The 18149-nt window shown below is 36.9% G+C and overlaps 1 protein-coding gene across 1 annotated transcript in view; it reads right to left on the minus strand.

Moving 5' to 3' along the window:
- Positions 1 to 18149, minus strand: part of MYO3A (myosin IIIA) — a 250823-nt gene that overhangs the window by 212934 nt on the left and 19740 nt on the right. The window contains exons 3-4 of the mRNA XM_066384881.1: positions 6195 to 6379; positions 3448 to 3582 (exon numbers count right to left, since the gene is read on the minus strand). Of these exons, the coding sequence (XP_066240978.1) occupies positions 3448 to 3582; positions 6195 to 6362 (303 nt within the window). The 5' untranslated portion in view covers positions 6363 to 6379. The remainder of the gene's footprint in view (positions 1 to 3447; positions 3583 to 6194; positions 6380 to 18149) is intronic.

Consider the following 18149-nt stretch of genomic DNA (forward strand, 5'->3'; position numbering starts at 1 on the left):
AATTATAATATAAAATATTACAAATGTTTTTATTATTCATTTATCATATTATAGTATATTACTGTTGCAATAAATAAAATATTTCTTTTATTTATGATATTTTTTTCTTCAATTTATTTTTGTTCTTTTCACTGTAAAAAAGTTGGTCACCTTACATAAATTAATACTCAGTTTCATGTTTTGAAAAGATTCTTGTAAATACTATTTTACAATTTTAAAAGGCTCTATGGTTCAATTAAAGGTGACAGATTAAACATAAATTTACTTCCTCTCGCTCATGAATTTCTACTAAAATGCTAGTGAAAGAATAAAAAGTATAAATCACAAGTAAAAAGAGAACAAAAGAAGGAAAAGCAGCAGAGAAGAGATTCAATAACATTTTTCAATATGGAAATCACATGAGCAGTGGTAACAGATTTAGCAAAGCAAAGGGAGCCACTAACTACAATGCTAGGCAAGTGGATTACACTCAGACAGCACTGAGTCACAGCAACAGTAGGGGGAGGAGGCAAGGGAGAGGCCGTCAGACAGCAGGGGATCCTCTGGAAGTCTCTAATCAAAAGGCTTGCCACCTTCTTAACCCACAAACAAACTATCAACATCCAGAAGCCTGCCTGAGTGCTCCTCACACACACTCCCAGACAAGAGATTAGAGTTTTGTTCCCCAGAGAAACTGCCTTAAAGAGACTCAAGGTGTGGTAACATCAGTTCAGTGGGCCATGAGAGTTAGGCACATACCAGGACACGATGTGTGAAACAGAGAAATAAAGTTGGAAAGAGAAGATCAAGAGATTCGGGAAGTGGTGAGCAGCAGAGAGGTATGAGAGGTCAGATGTGTGGCAGACTTCCAGAATGGAGCAGGAGACACGGTCTAGAAGTGCAAATGACCACCTTGCTAAAAATCAGAACATGGATTACTAAAAAAGAGAGCAGAGATGCTCTGCCAGACATTTCCAGGTACATCAATCAGCATGTCAAAAGCACAGGCCTGCTCGGAAGAAGGTAGCCCTACTGAGCTGGATATCGTCACTATTGCTCTGCAGTTAGGCCTTTGGGTTCTACTCACTTTTTATTAACTGAATGTTTATTCTGAACAAAGATATGAGGGATTAAGTGTATCTGAAATTATACTTAGTGAAAACTAGAATAATTTCATAAGTGATATTGTCAATTATTTTAAACATACACAAGAAGGTGAAAGAGCCTGACCAGGTGGTAACACAGTGGATAGAGTTTTGGCCTGGGAGGCTGAGGACCCAGGTTTGAAATCCCAAGGTCACCAGCTTGAGTGCAGACTCACTACCTGGAGTGCGGGCTTGCCAGCTTGAGCATAGATCATAGACATGACCCCAAGATAGCTGGCTTGAGCAAGGGGTCACTGGCTTGGCTGGTGCCCCCTGCCATGTCAAGGCACCTATGAGAAAGCCATTAATGAACTAAGGTGCCACAACAATGAGTTGATGTTTCTTATCTCTCTCCCTTTCTGTCTGTCCCTGGTTGTCCTTCTCTCTCTCTAAAAAAAAGTGAAGGAGGCCCTGGCTGGTTGGCTCAGCGGTAGAGCGTCGGCCTGGCGTGCGGGGGACCTGGGTTCGATTCCCAGCCAGGGCACATAGGAGAAGCGCCCATTTGCTTCTCCACGCCCCCCTTCCTCTCTGTCTCTCTCTTCCCCTCCCGCAGCCAAGGCTCCATTGGAGCAAAGATGGCCCGGGCGCTGGGGATGGCTCCTTGGCCTCTGCCCCAGGCGCTAGAGTGGCTCTGTTCGCGACAGAGCGACACCCGGAGGGGCAGAGCATCGCCCCCTGGTGGGCAGAGCATCGCCCCTGGTGGGCGTGCTGGGTGGATCCCGGTCAGGCGCTTGCGGGAGTCTGTCTGACTGTCTCTCCCCGTTTCCAGCTTCAGAAAAAAAAAAAAAATAATACCAAAAAAAAAAAAAAAAAAAGGTGAAGGATATATATATGTTAAATGTTAAGAATGGTTCTTATAGTTTTAAGTATTTTCTATGATTACTATTCATTATTTCTAGAATCATTTAAAAACCACAATAAAAAATATTTTGTTGAGCAAGGAAACAATTTATAAATGATTATTGTGTTACTGCATGAAAACCAACAGAACATTCTGAAAGAAACAGATTAATCAAATGCTAATAAAATCACAATAAACATAATAAATATATTATGGTACAGTGGTCAAATAAAGATTTCACTAGCCACAATAACAACTTTTTGTTTAAATATAAAACTATTTGTAGACCACTGTTTAGCAGTATTTACAATAAAGTAAACAATATGCAATTGGATAACATTCTGTTTACTACAAAGTTATTGTTTCTCCTGGTTCTTGCTGAACCAAGGACTGAAACACTGAGACTACGCCTACCTGTAAGGAATGAGTTGGAGTAAACACAACTTCTAAAAATTCTTATATCACTTGAATAATTATAATCAGTGAAATTAGTAAAGCACTGGATGGTTGGCTCAGTGGTAGAGCACTGGCCTGGCATATAGATGTCCTGGGTTTGATTCCTGGTCAGGGCACACAGGGGAAGTGCCCACCTGCTTCTCCACCTCTCTCCCTCTCACTTCTCCCTCTCTCCCCCTCTAGCAGCCATGGCTTGATTGGAGCAACTTGGCCATAGGTGCTAAAGATGGCTCCATGGCCTCCACCTCAGGCACTAAGAAGAGCTCAGTTGCTGAGCAACAGAGCAACACCCTGGATGGGCAGAGCATCGACCCCTGGCCTATCCCAGTTGGGCACATGTGGGAGTCTGTCTCTGCCTCCCTCTCACTGAATTAAAAAAAAAAATAGTAAAAGCACATTTTTCTTGGACTGGCCATTACCATAGCAAGGCACTTCTCAATGTTCTGGCATTAGAGAGAACTGCCCAAACTTACTCTCAGAACTGAAAAAGGCAGGATCTACAGCTTCCACTTGACAATTTATTCAGTATTCAACACCATTTCTCATGAGGTTCCCCCACCAGTAAATGTAAATACCTGGTTCTGTAATTTACATCACTAGTATTTAATGAGGACAGAAAAAAATACCGCAGCTCACTACTTTTGCCTAATGAAGCCTCAATTAAATTGATTTTCTCTTCTATCCTAGCACCTGGCACAGGCTCAGTCACGTGTTAGCTGATCAAAATATGGGTGAATAAATAAATATTATAATGAAGTCCCATTTAAGTTTGTTCTTCTGCAAGGAAAACAATCAGAGTTTGTTTAATCTTTTATTGTGAAGATGTTTCCTTTTAATTTTTAATGATCTTTATGGCTTTTCTTTAATTCTCAATGTGTCTTAAAATGACGAGGTCAGAGCTGGGCACAATATTCAACTGAGGATAAGAGTCAGGCACACACTGCAACTGCTTCACGGTGTGGATGTTACATAAACATTAGGCCACGTTGCAAATTTCCACTCAGAATATAATGTTGAAGCACTTACCTCAAGAACCAACCAAAGCTTATCTCCATTTATTTTATCTTTCTTGAAGTACATCCCATAGAATTTGACCACATTTGGGTGGTCAGAAAGGGCTTTTAAGATACTATACTCCGCTTCAATCTCTTCGTCAATATCCTAGTTTCAAAAAGTCATAGGAAGAGAACTGTGAGAAAAACATGAATAACGACAAAGAGACATATTATAGACTACCAAAAGGAGAATTTAATTTTGTCAAAGCAAGGTCATAATATTTTTCATTGTGTTCAGTACTATGTACTGAGATTTCTCATAATATTGTTTAAAGGGAGAGACTGGGATTCTCCTGCCAATGAAACATATCTCCAATTATTTTAATTACGTTGAGTTTGACAGGGACAAATAAAAGGCTACTGTGGTTTGTAACTGGGAAGGAGAATATATGAAGAACCACTGCGGATGACTTTCTCTTCCTTGTGGTGCTAACTATATTTCAAAGGCAAAGCCATTGATTTAAAATGAAAACTTTTAGCTGGCTTGTCATTTTGTGTCTTTAAAATATAGGATATTAGAAGCTATCAAAAACTAGTCAAACAAACAATAAATTCCTACCTTTCCAAATAAAGTAAAATACAGTTAAATGATATGAGATGGAATGTAGCCTTTAGTTAGCTAAAGGCTGGTTCAGCAGAAGGAGAACTGGTTGCTAGGCTGTCAACAAAAATGCAAGATAACCACCTCATCATGTTCCTGGAAAAGCAAATGTGCCTGAAACAACTCAGAGAGGAATAACTAAAGGAAGGGTTCCTAATACTGTTCATACAGCAATAACTAATGTCCATGCTGCTTTGAGATAGATCATGGAATCACAGAGCTGGAAAGAATTCTAGACCAGAGTCTAATTAGAGAGGCATTAACTGAAGCTCAGAGAAGTTAGAATCACAGAGGTGGTTAGTGCAAGATCCAGGACGAGACAACAAGTCACCTACCTACTACCTTCTACCTGCTCATTTCATCCCTTCCTTAGGAAGAAAATACTAGTTCAAAGCCCACAATAATAAGACCCTTTTAGTAAAAAAAAAAAAAAATACACTCTATAAAATGCCTGGGTACATTTAAATTTATTTTGTTTAGATTATAATCACTTGGTTATAAATCATTTTTATTTGACTTGTGACATGATAAATGAAGAGTAAATAATAAAGCACATATGTGCTATGACAATAAAAGCAGCAAAAGAACAAATTTCATACAAAACCTATGCAATCAATACATTCCATTAAAGCAATATAACAAAGCATGAATTATTAGGTTAGTGACATGCCAACCATGAGCATATTATGAAAGCAATTTGTTCTCCAGTAAGAAGTGGAATGGGAGAGAGACACTGACTATGGAATCAGGCACTGGGGTCTGCCTGGAATACTTTCTCTTGCCACCATGAACCCCAACCCCTAATTGCAAAGCCTAGGGGGAGAGTTACAGTCGTTCTGTACAGCTTAAATTGGGTCTCTCTTCCCTCAGTTTAAATGGTAAGATCTTTCAAATAGGGGAAATAGTGCTGCACATTATTTTTCCTCATCATTACTTAATTACTTAAAAAAACCCACTTTCTTCTTTACTCAAAATAATATGAAACATTGTAGATAGCATGGTTAAGTAAAAATAAACTATCAAAAAGAAAAAGAAAAGAACAATCCTAAAAAGATCAGAGGCCCAGAGATCTTTTGCAGTGTCCCTCAATTTGTTTGTGGGAGAGCTGTGATGAGGACTAGGACTCCAATGACCCCCCCCCCCCAAACACACAAATTACATGATAGGTATCAGGCCACACCTCCAGCATGTGTGCAAGAGTGGCACAGTTGGAGAACTTCGCCAGAAGCTCGGGATTATGAGATCACTAAATTCATTCCCTTTCATCCACCTGCTATGGGGAGCCACCCATCTGCCAGCCGCTGAGTGTGCTCCAAACGACCAGCTCTCACTCCCAGAAAACAGGATCTTGTCAATCTCCCCATGCTCTTCAAGGCAACGAGAAGGCTTAGGGAGGTTCCTCATCACAACTGTTATTCCAAAAAAACAAGGGGGTCCAATCGGGGAGCACTTAGAACATGGAATTCGGTTCTTCACAGGGAATCTCAAACGGATTATAAATGAATGCCACTTCTGCTTTGAAAACATTTAAGCAAACCTGAAAATTAATTTTTCTCCATATGAAATTCAATTTTTAAAACATATTTCTGACTTGGCTTAAGAAAAATTCTTCCTGCAGCCTGAATAAATGCCAGAAGAAAAGGAGGTGGGCTCTTGACAACATTTAGGACTACTTCTAGATCTAAGAGTCTATTCTTATATTTTTTTCAAAATCTAAAATAATATTAAATCAGTTGTTGAGCTGTATTCATTTGTGTATTTATTTGTATTATACCGGGATTGGCCAAAGTAGGTTCACTGTGCCACTGTGCCATTCTGTGAGTTAATCAAGCTATTGTAATAATCAAACCTGCACGTCTTTTTTCCATCCGAACAACTGTAAACCTACATTTGCTCACCTCTGTACATTCATTCATTTGTCAAATACTTATTGGGTCCTATTTTATATGTTAAACATATTAATAAAGAAAATCTAACAATCAGACTTTTTCCCACATTTTCTTCAAATTGTAACTGACATTGTGACAGATACATCAAGATAAAGTCCTTATAGATTTTTCAACTGTTTAACACAGATAAAACCAAAGTTAATTTCATGAAAAAACAGTGTGACTTACATGAATTGGATCCAGAATTTTGACTGCTGCTTTTTGGCCATTTTTCTTATTCAACACTTTAAAAACTTTCCCGTAAGTTCCTTTGCCAATCGTTTCGGTGATTTCCCATGTATCAGAAGGATCAGGGAAGTTATCAAAGATGATTGTTTTTCCAATTAATGGAAGCATCTCAAAAGTTTAAATCACTAGAAAGAAAAAGTATATAGTTTGATCTCCATTTGAATGAGATATTAAATGGCACACATAAACTCATGGGAAATTATCTAATATTTCACTGATATGATGAAAAATGTATACAGTAACCAAATGGACTTAGAGTCATAAAAAATTTTAATTTTAATTCTTTTTGCAAACAGATTAATGTGAGTTTAATAATGCTTTGTAAGTAGGGCTTTATTCCTATGTTTAATACAGTCTCATAGTAATTACTATTAATTCTTTTCAGATTAAAATAAGAGGTGCATATTAAAATCATTTTGACTTATTGCTTTATACACAGGTATGAAAGAATTTTAGAATGAAGCTTAGAGATGATAAAATTCAACTTCATCACAGCAAACCACACTTTAGAGTAATCTTGTCTTGTAAATACTTTTCTATGTAAATCCCAATAATCTCTTCATTGCTTTCAGGATGAAATTTCTTTAACACAACCTACCAGTGCCTTTAAAATATGGCTCTTGCTTGATTTTCCAGCCTCATGTCTCCACACTTCTCTCAGACATTATAATCCAGCTACTTGAGATCTTATAGGTCATTTCTTTCTTGTCTGAGAATTTTAATACACACTATTTCCTCCCACCTCCACGATAGTTCCTTTGTTAAATTCAACCTGTTACTTATCTTCCAGATCTTAGCTTAACTTTCATGTCCTCGAAATATGACCACTCTCCATCCATTGGGTTGCATGACCCACCTCTGTACAACAACAGCATTCTGTACCTATCTGCATCTAATAATACATATGCCCAGCACCTGGCATAAGGCTGGAAAAATGAGGAGAATATGGCCACTGACGTCAAGACTTTTAAAAGGAGATTTTATATATAACCAAAGATAAGACCCCAGGTTTCTGACTTCTAATTAGTGCTTTTAACCTTCCTTATATTACATTTTCCTTATATTACATTCAACCATTTGCATGAAATTAAAAATAAAAGAAATGGAAAGAGCTCCCAGTATTTAGTTCATGAAATTCTCTTATCTGACCACAACTTTCAACCTCCTCCACACCACCAATCCACTAATTCCTCACTGCCAAACCTCCCAGTCTTCACTCCCTCTTGCCCGGCACAAATTTTCCATGTGAATTACTGTGACTTCCTTGCAACACCCTCAATACTTGTTCCTCTCTTCTTCACCATGATCTTCTGGGGTAAACAAATCCAACTCTGGTTAGCCACTGTATTTGCCTGTCACCTGTCCCTGTATCTGGAGAAAACCACATAGCCATGTCAACTAGCTTCACTTTAAACTGAGGATAAAAAAATCTACAAGTATACCCTCAACAAACTGAATGCCCTGGGTTGACTATTCCCTTCTCGTCAGGGGGACTATTTGACCATGCTCGCTCCTGAAAGTTTTCTCTTCTCAAACTGTTCCCTCTTTACTATCCACCCATTCTCACAATAATTCCCAACTGATGCCCTCATTTAATAATTAACTGAAAAAAAATTAAAACCATAATATACTCCTTAAATCTTTTTATCTCAAAAAGTACAAACCAATGTACATCAAACTCAATGAGTTTGTTCAGATCATCAGCAACCATTGTTTGGCTTCAATTAGTCTTTTTCTTTGGTTCCATCTCAACTCAAATAAAAGTTCCTTAGAACAGGCCTTTCTTTTTTTTTTTTTTTTTTATATATAATTTTACTTTTTTAATGGGGTGACATCAATAAATCAGGATACATATATTCAAAGATAACAAGTCCAGGTTATCTTGTCGTTCAATTATGTTGCATACCCACCACCCAAAGTCAGATTGTCCTCTGTCACCTTCTATTTTGTTTTCTTTGTGCCCCTCCCCACCCCCTATCCCTCTCCCATTCCCCCCTCCCCCCCCCGTAACCACCACACTCTTATAAATGTCTCTTAGTTTCACTATTATGTCCCACCTACGTATGGAATAATACAGTTCCTGTTTTTTTCTGATTTACTTATTTTGCTTCGTATCATGTTATCAAGATCCCACCATTTTGCTGTAAATGTTCCGATGTCATCATTTCTTATGGCTGAGTAGTATTCCATAGTGTATATGTGCCACATCTTCTTTATCCAGTCATCTATTGATGGGCTTTTTGGTTGTTTCCATGTCCTGGCCACTGTGAACAATGCTGCAATAAACATGGGGCTGCATGTGTCTTTACGTATCAATGTTTCTGAGTTTTTGGGATATATACCCAGTAGAGGGATTGCTGGGTCATAAGGTAGTTCTATTTTCAGTTTTTTGAGGAACCACCATACTTTCTTCCATAATGGTTGTACTACTTTACATTCCCACCAACAGTGTATGAGGGTTCCTTTTTCTCCACAGCCTCTCCAACATTTGCTGTTACCTGACTTGCTAATAACAGCTAATCGAACAGGTGTGAGGTGGTATCTCATTGCTGTTTTGATTTGCATTTCTCTAATAGCTAAAGAAGATGAGCATCTTTTCATATATCTGTTGGCCATTTGTATTTCTTCCTGGGAGAAGTGTCTATTCATATCCTCTTCCCATTTTTTTATTGGATTGTTTGTTTGTTTGTTGTTGAGTTTTATGAGTTCTTTGTATATTTTGGATATTAGGCCCTTATCTGAGCTGTCGTTTGAAAAAATCATTTCCCATTTAGTTGGCTTTCTGTTTATTTTGTTATCAGTTTCTCTTGCTGAGCAAAAACTTCTTAGTCTGATGTAGTCCCATTCATTAATTTTTGCCTTCACTTCTCTTGCCATTGGAGTCAAATTCATAAAATGCTCTTTAAAACCCAGGTCCCTGAGTTGAGTACCTATGTCTTCTTCTATGTACTTAATTGTTTCAGGTCTTATGTTTAGATCTTTGATCCATTTTGAGTTAATTTTTGTACAGGGGGAGAGACTGTAGTCCAGTTTCATTCTTTTGCATGTGGCTTTCCAGTATTCCCAGCACCATTTATTGAAGAGGCTTTCTTTTCTCCATTGTGTGTTGTTGGCCCCTTTATCAAAAATTATTTGACTATATATATGTGGTTTTATTTCTGGACTTTCTATTCTGTTCCATTGGTCTGAGTGTCTATTTTTCTGCCAATACCATGCTGTTTTGATTGTCGTGGCCCTATAATAGAGTTTGAAGTCAGGTATTGAAATGCCCCCAGCTTCATTCTTTTTCTTTAGGATTGCTTTGGCTATTCGGGGTTTTTTATAGTTCCATATAAATCTGATGATTTTTTGCTCTATTTCTTTAAAAAATGTCATTGGAAGTTTGATGGGAATTGCATTAAATTTGTATATTGCTTTGGGTAATATAGCCATCTTGATTATATTTATTCTTCCTAGCCAAGAACAAGGTATATTCTTCCATCTCATTATATCTTTTTCGATTTCCCTTAACAATGGTTTATAGTTTTCATTATATAAGTCCTTTACATTCTTTGTTATGTTTATTCCTAAGTATTTTATTTTTTTTGTTGCAATCATGAAGGGGATTATTCTTTTGAGTTCCTTCTCAGTTGTTTCATTGTTGGCATATAGAAAGGCTATTGACTTCTGTATGTTAATTTTGTATCCTGCGACCTTACTGTATTGGCTTATTGTTTCTAGTAGTCTTTTTGTGGATTCTTTGGGGTTTTCGATGTATAGTATCATATCATCTGCAAAAAGTGATACCTTTACTTCTTCTTTTCCGATATGGATGCCTTTTATTTCTTTGTCTTGTCTGATTGCTCTGGCTAGAACCTCTAGTACCACATTAAATAAGAGTGGAGAGAGTGGACAACCCTGTCTTGTTCCTGATTTAAGGGGGAAAGCCTTCAGTTTAGTGCCATTTAATATGATGTTAGCTGATGGTTTATCATATATGGCCTTTATCATGTTGAGATATTTTCCTTCTATACCCATTTTGTTGAGAGTCTTAAACATAAAATTGTGTTGTATTTTATCGAAAGCCTTTTCTGCGTCTATTGATAAGATCATGTGGTTTTTGTTCTTTGTTTTGTTGATATGGTGTATTACATTAACCGTTTTACGTATGTTGAACCATCCTTGAGATTCTGGGATGAATCCCACTTGATCATGATGTATTATTTTTTTAATATGTTGTTGTATTCGATTTGCTAGTATTTTGTTTAGTACTTTAGCATCTGTATTCATTAGAGATATTGGTCTGTAGTTTTCTTTTTTTGTGCCATCCTTGCCTGGTTTTGGTATGAGGGTTATGTTGGCTTCGTAAAATGTGTTTGGAAGTATTGCTTCTTCTTCAATTTTTTGGAAGACTTTGAGTAGAATAGGAACCAAGTCTTCTTTGAATGTTTGATAAAATTCGCTGGTATAGCCGTCAGGGCCTGGACTTTTATTTTTGGGGAGGTTTTTAATGGTTTTTTCTATTTCTTCTCTACTGATAGGTCTGTTTAGGCTTTCTGCTTCTTCTTGACTCAGTCTAGGAAGGTTGTATTTTTCTAGGAATTTGTCCATTTCTTCTAGGTTGTTGAATTTAGTGGCATAAAGTTTTTCATAGTATTCTACAATAATTCTTTGTATATCTACGGTGTCCGTGGTGATTTCTCCTCTTTCATTTTGGATTTTGTTTATATGAGTTCTTTCTCTTTTTTCCTTGGTAAGTCTTGCCAAGGGTTTGTCAATTTTGTTGATCTTTTCAAAGAACCAGCTCCTTGTTCTATTAATTTTTTCTATAGTTTTTCTGTTCTCTAATTCATTTATTTCTGCTCTGATTTTTATTATCTCCTTTCTTCGGCTGGTTTTGGGTTGTCTTTGTTCTTCTTTTTCTAGTTCCTTAAGGTGGGAAGTTAAGTGGTTCACTTGGGCTCTCTCTTGTTTGTTCATATATGCCTGAAGTGATATGAACTTCCCTCTTATCACTGCGTTTGCTGCATCCCATAGATTCTGATATGTCGTATTGTCATTTTCATTAGTCTGTATATATCTTTTGATCTCTGCACTTATTTCTTCTTTGACCCATTCATTTTTTAAAAGTATGTTGTTTAGTTTCCACATTTTTGTGGGATTTTTTTCCTTTTTTTTGCAGTTGAATTCTAGTTTCAAGGCTTTATGATCAGAAAATATGCTTGGTACAACTTCAATTTTTCTGAATTTGCTGATGTTGTTTTTGTGACCCAACATATGGTCAATTCTTGAGAATGATCCATGTACACTGGAGAAAAATGTATACTCAGTCACTTTGGGATGAAATGTCCTGTAGATGTCTATCATATCCAGGTGCTCTAGTGTTTTGTTTAAGGCCACTATGTCTTTGTTGATTCTCTGTTTGGATGACCAATCTAGAGCCGTCAGCGGTGTATTGAGGTCTCCAAGTATGATTGTATTTTTGTCAGTTTTTGTTTTAAGATCAATAAGTAGCTGTCTTATATATTTTGGTGCTCCTTGGTTTGGTGCATATATATTAAGAATTGTTATGTCTTCTTGATTCAGTGTCCCCTTAGCCATTATGAAATGGCCATTTTTGTCTCTGAGTACTTTTCCTGTCTTGTAGTCAGCATTATCCGATATGAGTATTGCTACACCTGCTTTTTTTTGGATGTTATTTGCTTGGAGTATTGTTTTCCAGCCTTTCACTTTGAATTTGTTTTTATCCTTGTTACTTAGATGAGTTTCCTGTAGGCAGCATACAGTTGGATTTTCTTTTTTAATCCATTCTGCTACTCTGTGCCTTTTTATTGGTGAGTTTAATCCGTTTACATTTAGTGTAATTATTGATACTTGTGAGTTCCCTATTGCCATTTTATATCTTGCTTTCTGTTAGTTTTGTGTCTTGTTTGATCCTTCTCTTTTGTTTTTCTATCTTTTGTTTTTATTTGGTTGTATTCCATACATCTTTCCACTGTTGCTATCTTTTTTATCTCATGTGCTTCTGTGGTGGTTTTTTCAATGGTGGTTACCTTTGAATAATGAAAAGGGTCCCTACCCTGTTCATTGTAGCGAACTATTTTGTGAGTACTTTTGCACTCCATCGTCCTTTGCTACTGTTAATCTCCATCTTCTCCCCCTCTTTCTTTTTGTTGTTGTCACAGTTTAAATTTGGTTTTATCGTGTTCTTCTTGAAGCTTTTACTTGTGGCTCTGTTTTTTTTTGTTCTTTGTATCTGATTGGAGAACCCCCTTTAGTAATTCCTGGAGTGGGGGTTTTCTGATGATAAATTCCCTCATCTTTTCTGTGTCTGTGAATGTTTTTATTTCTCCTTCATATTTGAAGGATAGCTTTGATGGGTAATGTATTCGTGGCTGAAAGTTCCTCTCTTTCAGGACTTTAAATATTGGGGTCCACTCTCTTCTAGCTTGTAGAGTTTCTGCTGAGAAATCTGATGATAATCTAATGGGCCTTCCTTTATATGTTGTATTCTTCTTTTCCCTGGCTGCCTTGAGAATTTTTTCTTTGCTGTTGGTTTGTGTCAATTTCATTATGATATGCCTTGGAGTAGGTTTGTTGGGGTTAGGAAAACTTGGAGTTCTGTTTGCTTCTTGAACTTGAGGCTTTAGTTCTTTCCACAGGCTTGGGAAGTTCTCATCTATTATTTGTTTGAGTATGTTCTCCATTCCATTTTCTCTCTCTTCTCCCTCTGATATACCTATTATTCTTATGTTATTCTTTTTGATGGAGTCAGATAATTCTTGTAGGGCTATCTCATTTTTTTAAATTTTTGAGTCTCTTTCTTCTTCTCTCTGTTGTGCCTCAAGTTGCTTGTCTTCTATTTCACTAATCCTCTCTTCTATCTGACCAGAACAGGCCTTTCTTGATCAATCTATATATAGGTAACCTTCCCCACACAAGAGTGTGTAGACTTTGTTATTTTTTACTACTGTATCCACAATTTCCAGAACACACAGTAGGCAATCAGTAAATGCTGGCTAAATAGAAAGATGCTTATTTATTTGTTAATTCTCAGCGGAGATCTAATCTATTTTGCTTATTTCCAAATCTAATAATATCTCTCTTCTTGGCACAGAGTAGATGTTAATAAATGAATCAAATGGTTCTTAAACAAATGTTTTTGAAAAAAGAGGAGAGAAATAGGGATAAGGGGAAGTTGAAAAGAATTTTAAAATCTAATCCAAAAGGGTTATATTCTGATTAATTATATGTACAGGCACATCATCCAGTAAATGGCTATGAATGCCTGCTAAAAATCGAATCACTACCTAAAAACACACTTATGAATAGTTCTTAGAACACTTAATTTTTTTAAATGTGTGCTTTTGATCTGAAGTGCAAAGGAACAAGGAGGCAATAATCAGTAATAATCACCCACTTTAGTGATTTTTACAATCAGTAACAAGATAACTACTTCTTATATCTATCTACTCGAGTCATGGAAATAGCATTTATGCCATCCATCAAATATAAAAGTTAGACCAAAAGACAAACTTGAATCTTGTTAAATGCCTGAAACAGGATGGTTGAAAACCATCATAAACATTCTTTACATGGAATACTGTATTTCAAGCAGTAATATTATTGAACACAATTTTAATTTCTGTGATATTAAATATTAGGAAGTAACTATTGGTCTTTAAATACACAGGCATTAAAATTAAATTAAAAAGTAACTGACAAGCAAACAATCCAAATAAAAAATGAGGAGATGATCTGGACACCTCTCTCAAGACATACAAACAGCCAACAGATATATGAAAAGATGCTCATCTTAATTAGCTACCAGAGAAATGCAAATCAAAACTACAATGAGATACCACCTCACACCTGTTAGATTAGCTATTATCAATAAGACAGGTAATAACAAGTGTTGGAGAGGCTGTGGAGAAAAAGGAACCCTCATTTACTGTTGGTGGCAATGTAAACTGGTACTGCCATTATGGAAGAAAGTATGGTGGTTCTTCAAAAAATTAAAGAATAGAACTATCATATGACCCAGCAAGCCCTCTAATGGATATCTACCCAAAAAACTCAAAAACATGGATACACAAAGACACATGTACACCCATCTTCATCGCAACATTATTCACAGTGGCTAAGACATGGAAACAACCCAAGTGTCCCTCGATAGAGGATTGTATAAAGAAGATGTGGTGCATACACACAATGGAATACTACTCAGCCATAAGAAATAATGACATATTGCCATTTACAACAACATGGTTGGAACTTGAGAACATTATACTAAGTAAAATAAATAAATCAGAAAAAGCTAAGAACTATATGATTTCACACATAGGTGGGATATAAAACTGAGACACATGGGCAGAGATAAAAGTGAAGTGGTTACCAGGGGAAGAGGGATGTGGGGGAGGGGGAGTAAAAAGGGACAAATATATGGTGATGGAAAATGATTTGACATTGGGTGATAGGCACACAATACAATCAAATGCTATAGAAACATTTACCTGAAACCTATGTGGTCTTATTGATCAATGTCACCCCATTAAACTTAATTTTCTAAGTAAAATTTTTTTAAAAGTATCTGAACACCAAATGGATGTGAAGTACTTTACAGTTTTTAGGATACAAAGACAGGCAACTCATGAATATATAAATTATAAATTAGAATATAGTATAAAAACGGATAATAGAAATATGCATATAATGCTATAGAGTAGCCCACATCAAGAAGCACTTAATTCTGAAGTGATCATGAAAAGATACAGAGGTTATTCTTATTCAGTACTATGCAATATTAGAGCTGAGAATAAGCCATAAAGAGGAGTTGTCTAAGATACAATTTCTTCTTTAAAAGTTCTCAGGCAAATACTTACAGCAGTGCATGACTCTATTATAAAACAAGAATCACAAAATAACAAAAACACAGGCATTTTGGATTCCGGTTATACATGGTCAAATCCCATTAAAAACAAACAAAATTTCCAACAGGTAGGTGAAATAAAGCCCAAAAGGACTTCTCAAAATCAAACATTAAAGAATTTCAAGAATTAAAATAGAAACAAGTCTTCTGACTCTTAAACTATACTTTTCCCACTGTACACAGTTATTTATTCTTTAAGAATAAAATAAACTGTCACAGTAAGTAAATAACTAATTATTTAATAACTACAGTAAATTTCACTCTGCATAGCAAAAAATATTTGTAGTTTTTCTAGTCCTTGAGCACTCACAGAATAAAAAAATAATTCTCTAACTCATAAAACTAAAAATATAATTAAATTCTTAATACTGTAAACATGTAAGCTAAAGAATTATTTTTATCATATATATTTACCATATCTTCATATATGTATTTGCCATAATTCTGAAAAGTTATTTAAAAAGCTACAAGTAAAAAAATAAAAAATCTTTTTAAATTGATTTATTATATATTTAGCTGCTGGATCGTTTTTTCACAATAGAAACAAGACCATCAGACAATAAGAAAAGTACCATATTTCCCATGTATAAGACTATAAGATGCACCCTTTTTTGAAAATTTATGGTCTAAAAACTGGGTGTATCCTATACACTGGTTGTAGATTTTTTTTTTTTGTATTTTTCTGAAGTGAGAAGTGGGGAGGCAGAGATATAGACTCCCGCTTGCGCTCGACTGGGATCCACCTGGCATGCCCACCAGGGGGTGATGCTCTGCCCATCTGGGGTGTTGCTCTGCTGCAACCAGAGCCATTCTAGCACCTGAGGCAGAGGTCATGGAGCCATCCTCAGTGCCCGGGCCAACTTTGCTCCAATGGAGCCTTGGCTGCAGGAGGGGGGTAGAGAGATAGAGAGAAAAGAGAGGGGGAAGGGTGGAGAAGCAGATGGGCACTTCTCCTATGTGCTCTGGCCAGGAATTGAACCTGGGACTTCCACACATCGGCCGACACTCTATCACTGAACCAACCAGCCAGGGCTGTAGATTTTTTTATTTGCATTTCCCGCTTTTTTGCATTTGTTGTCTTTGAGCTCACTGTTTAGCACTTGCTACCAGTATAATATGGTAGGTTATGCTTTGCCATGTTCTCCCCAGAAATGGATCAGAGATGATTTTCGTACAGTGCTGAATTCAAGTTAAAAGTGATCTAGTGTGCAAAAGTGAATGGAAATCATGCTGCTGAACATAAGTTTGGTCCTCCTCCAACTGAGAAATCAATCTGAGACTGGCTATGGGAAGAAGAAACCCTACCAAAAACACCACAGCAGAAAAAGGTCATGAGAAGCAAGTCAGCAAAATGGCCTGATTTAGAGAGGGAGTTGAAGATATGGATTGAAGAGCAAAGAGCAATTGGAATTCCTGTGTCCACAAAGATGGTTCAGCAAGGCAAGAAGAATTGCTGATGAAAAAGAAGTTACTGATTTCAAAGGAGAACACAGTTGGTGTTTCAGGTTCATGAAACAGAATGGACTAAGCATGTGTACAGGCATCAGACTTGCCCAAAAGATGCCTGAAAACTATGAGCAGAAGGTCCTTGAATTTCATCATTTTGTCATTCAATGTCGGAAGACACATCAGTTTGAGTTGGGACAGATTGCAAATATGGATGAAGTCCCCCTTCAATGTGATGTCCTAAGTAACAGAACTATTGATAAGAAGAGGGTGAAAACTGTAACTGTGAAGACAAGTGGACATGAAAAGAGCCATTATACAGTTGTTCTAGCTTGTTGTGCCAACGGAACCAAGCTGCCCTCTATGCTGATTTTCAAACGCAAAACAATGCCAAAAGAAGACATTCCTCGAGGAGTGATTGTCCACATTCATGACAAGGGTTGGAGGGATCAGGATGGGATGAAGATCTGGTTTGAAAAAGTTTGGAGGAGACCAGGTGGGCTCTTACACAAACCTGCCCTATTGGTGCCTTGATCAGTTCAGGGCACACATAACAAAAAACACAAAGAAGATTGCTGCAGAGCAAAAAGCAATACTTGCTGTCATTCCTGGAGGCTTGACATCCAGCTCCAACCACTTGATGGCAGCATTAACAAACCCTTCAAAGCTGCCATGAGAGATGAATGGAACCAATGAATGAAGTCTTCTGGGGACAATTTGGCACCAGCAGGAAGGGTTAAGAAACCAACTATAGGAGAAGTTTGTACCTGGGTGAAGAGATCCTGGGATAATATCAAGATTGAGATTGTTGTCAAGTCACTTAAGGAATGTGTCATTTCAAATGCCATATATGGAACTGAGGATGAGGCAATATATGAAGACAGTGACTCATCATCAGACACAGATGAGGACAAGCTAATGAATGGGAGTTCTGACACTGATGAGGAGTTGTATGACTTTTATGATGAATAAAACTTGAGTTCAATAACTTTATGCAATACATTTTATTTTTCAAATTTTGGGCCCCAAAATTAAGGTGCATCTTATACATAGGAGTATCTTATACATTAGGAATATGGTACCTTACTTCAGGATCTTGACATTCAGCTTAACTATTATTCTGACTGCTTTTGTAAAGCTTCAATTAATTCTCCTTTAACAAAATAAACAAACTACCTTCATGCTCATTCTAAAGCATAGCAGGAATTATCTCCAATTGAACTGTCTCCTCCATCTGCCCAGAATGCTCTCTCTCCAGATAGCTGCATGACCTTCAACTCTTAACAATAGTGATCTCCTCAGTAAGTACAATCCCAACCAAACTATTTAAAATCTCTTCCTTCCTCTTTCACTTCATACTGCCTTCAACTCCTGGTCCCCCCTAACGTGCTCTGTTTTCACAGCACTTATTACCTCCTCACATACTATATATCACTTCTTACCATGTTTTTCTTATTGTTTTTCCATATTACTGAAATGTAAGCTCTATGAAGACTGATATATTCAAAGATAGGCACAGAGGAGGCACTCAAGAATTTGGG

This window comes from Saccopteryx leptura, chromosome 5 (assembly GCF_036850995.1).
Source record: "Saccopteryx leptura isolate mSacLep1 chromosome 5, mSacLep1_pri_phased_curated, whole genome shotgun sequence".
Taxonomy (NCBI): domain Eukaryota; kingdom Metazoa; phylum Chordata; class Mammalia; order Chiroptera; family Emballonuridae; genus Saccopteryx; species Saccopteryx leptura.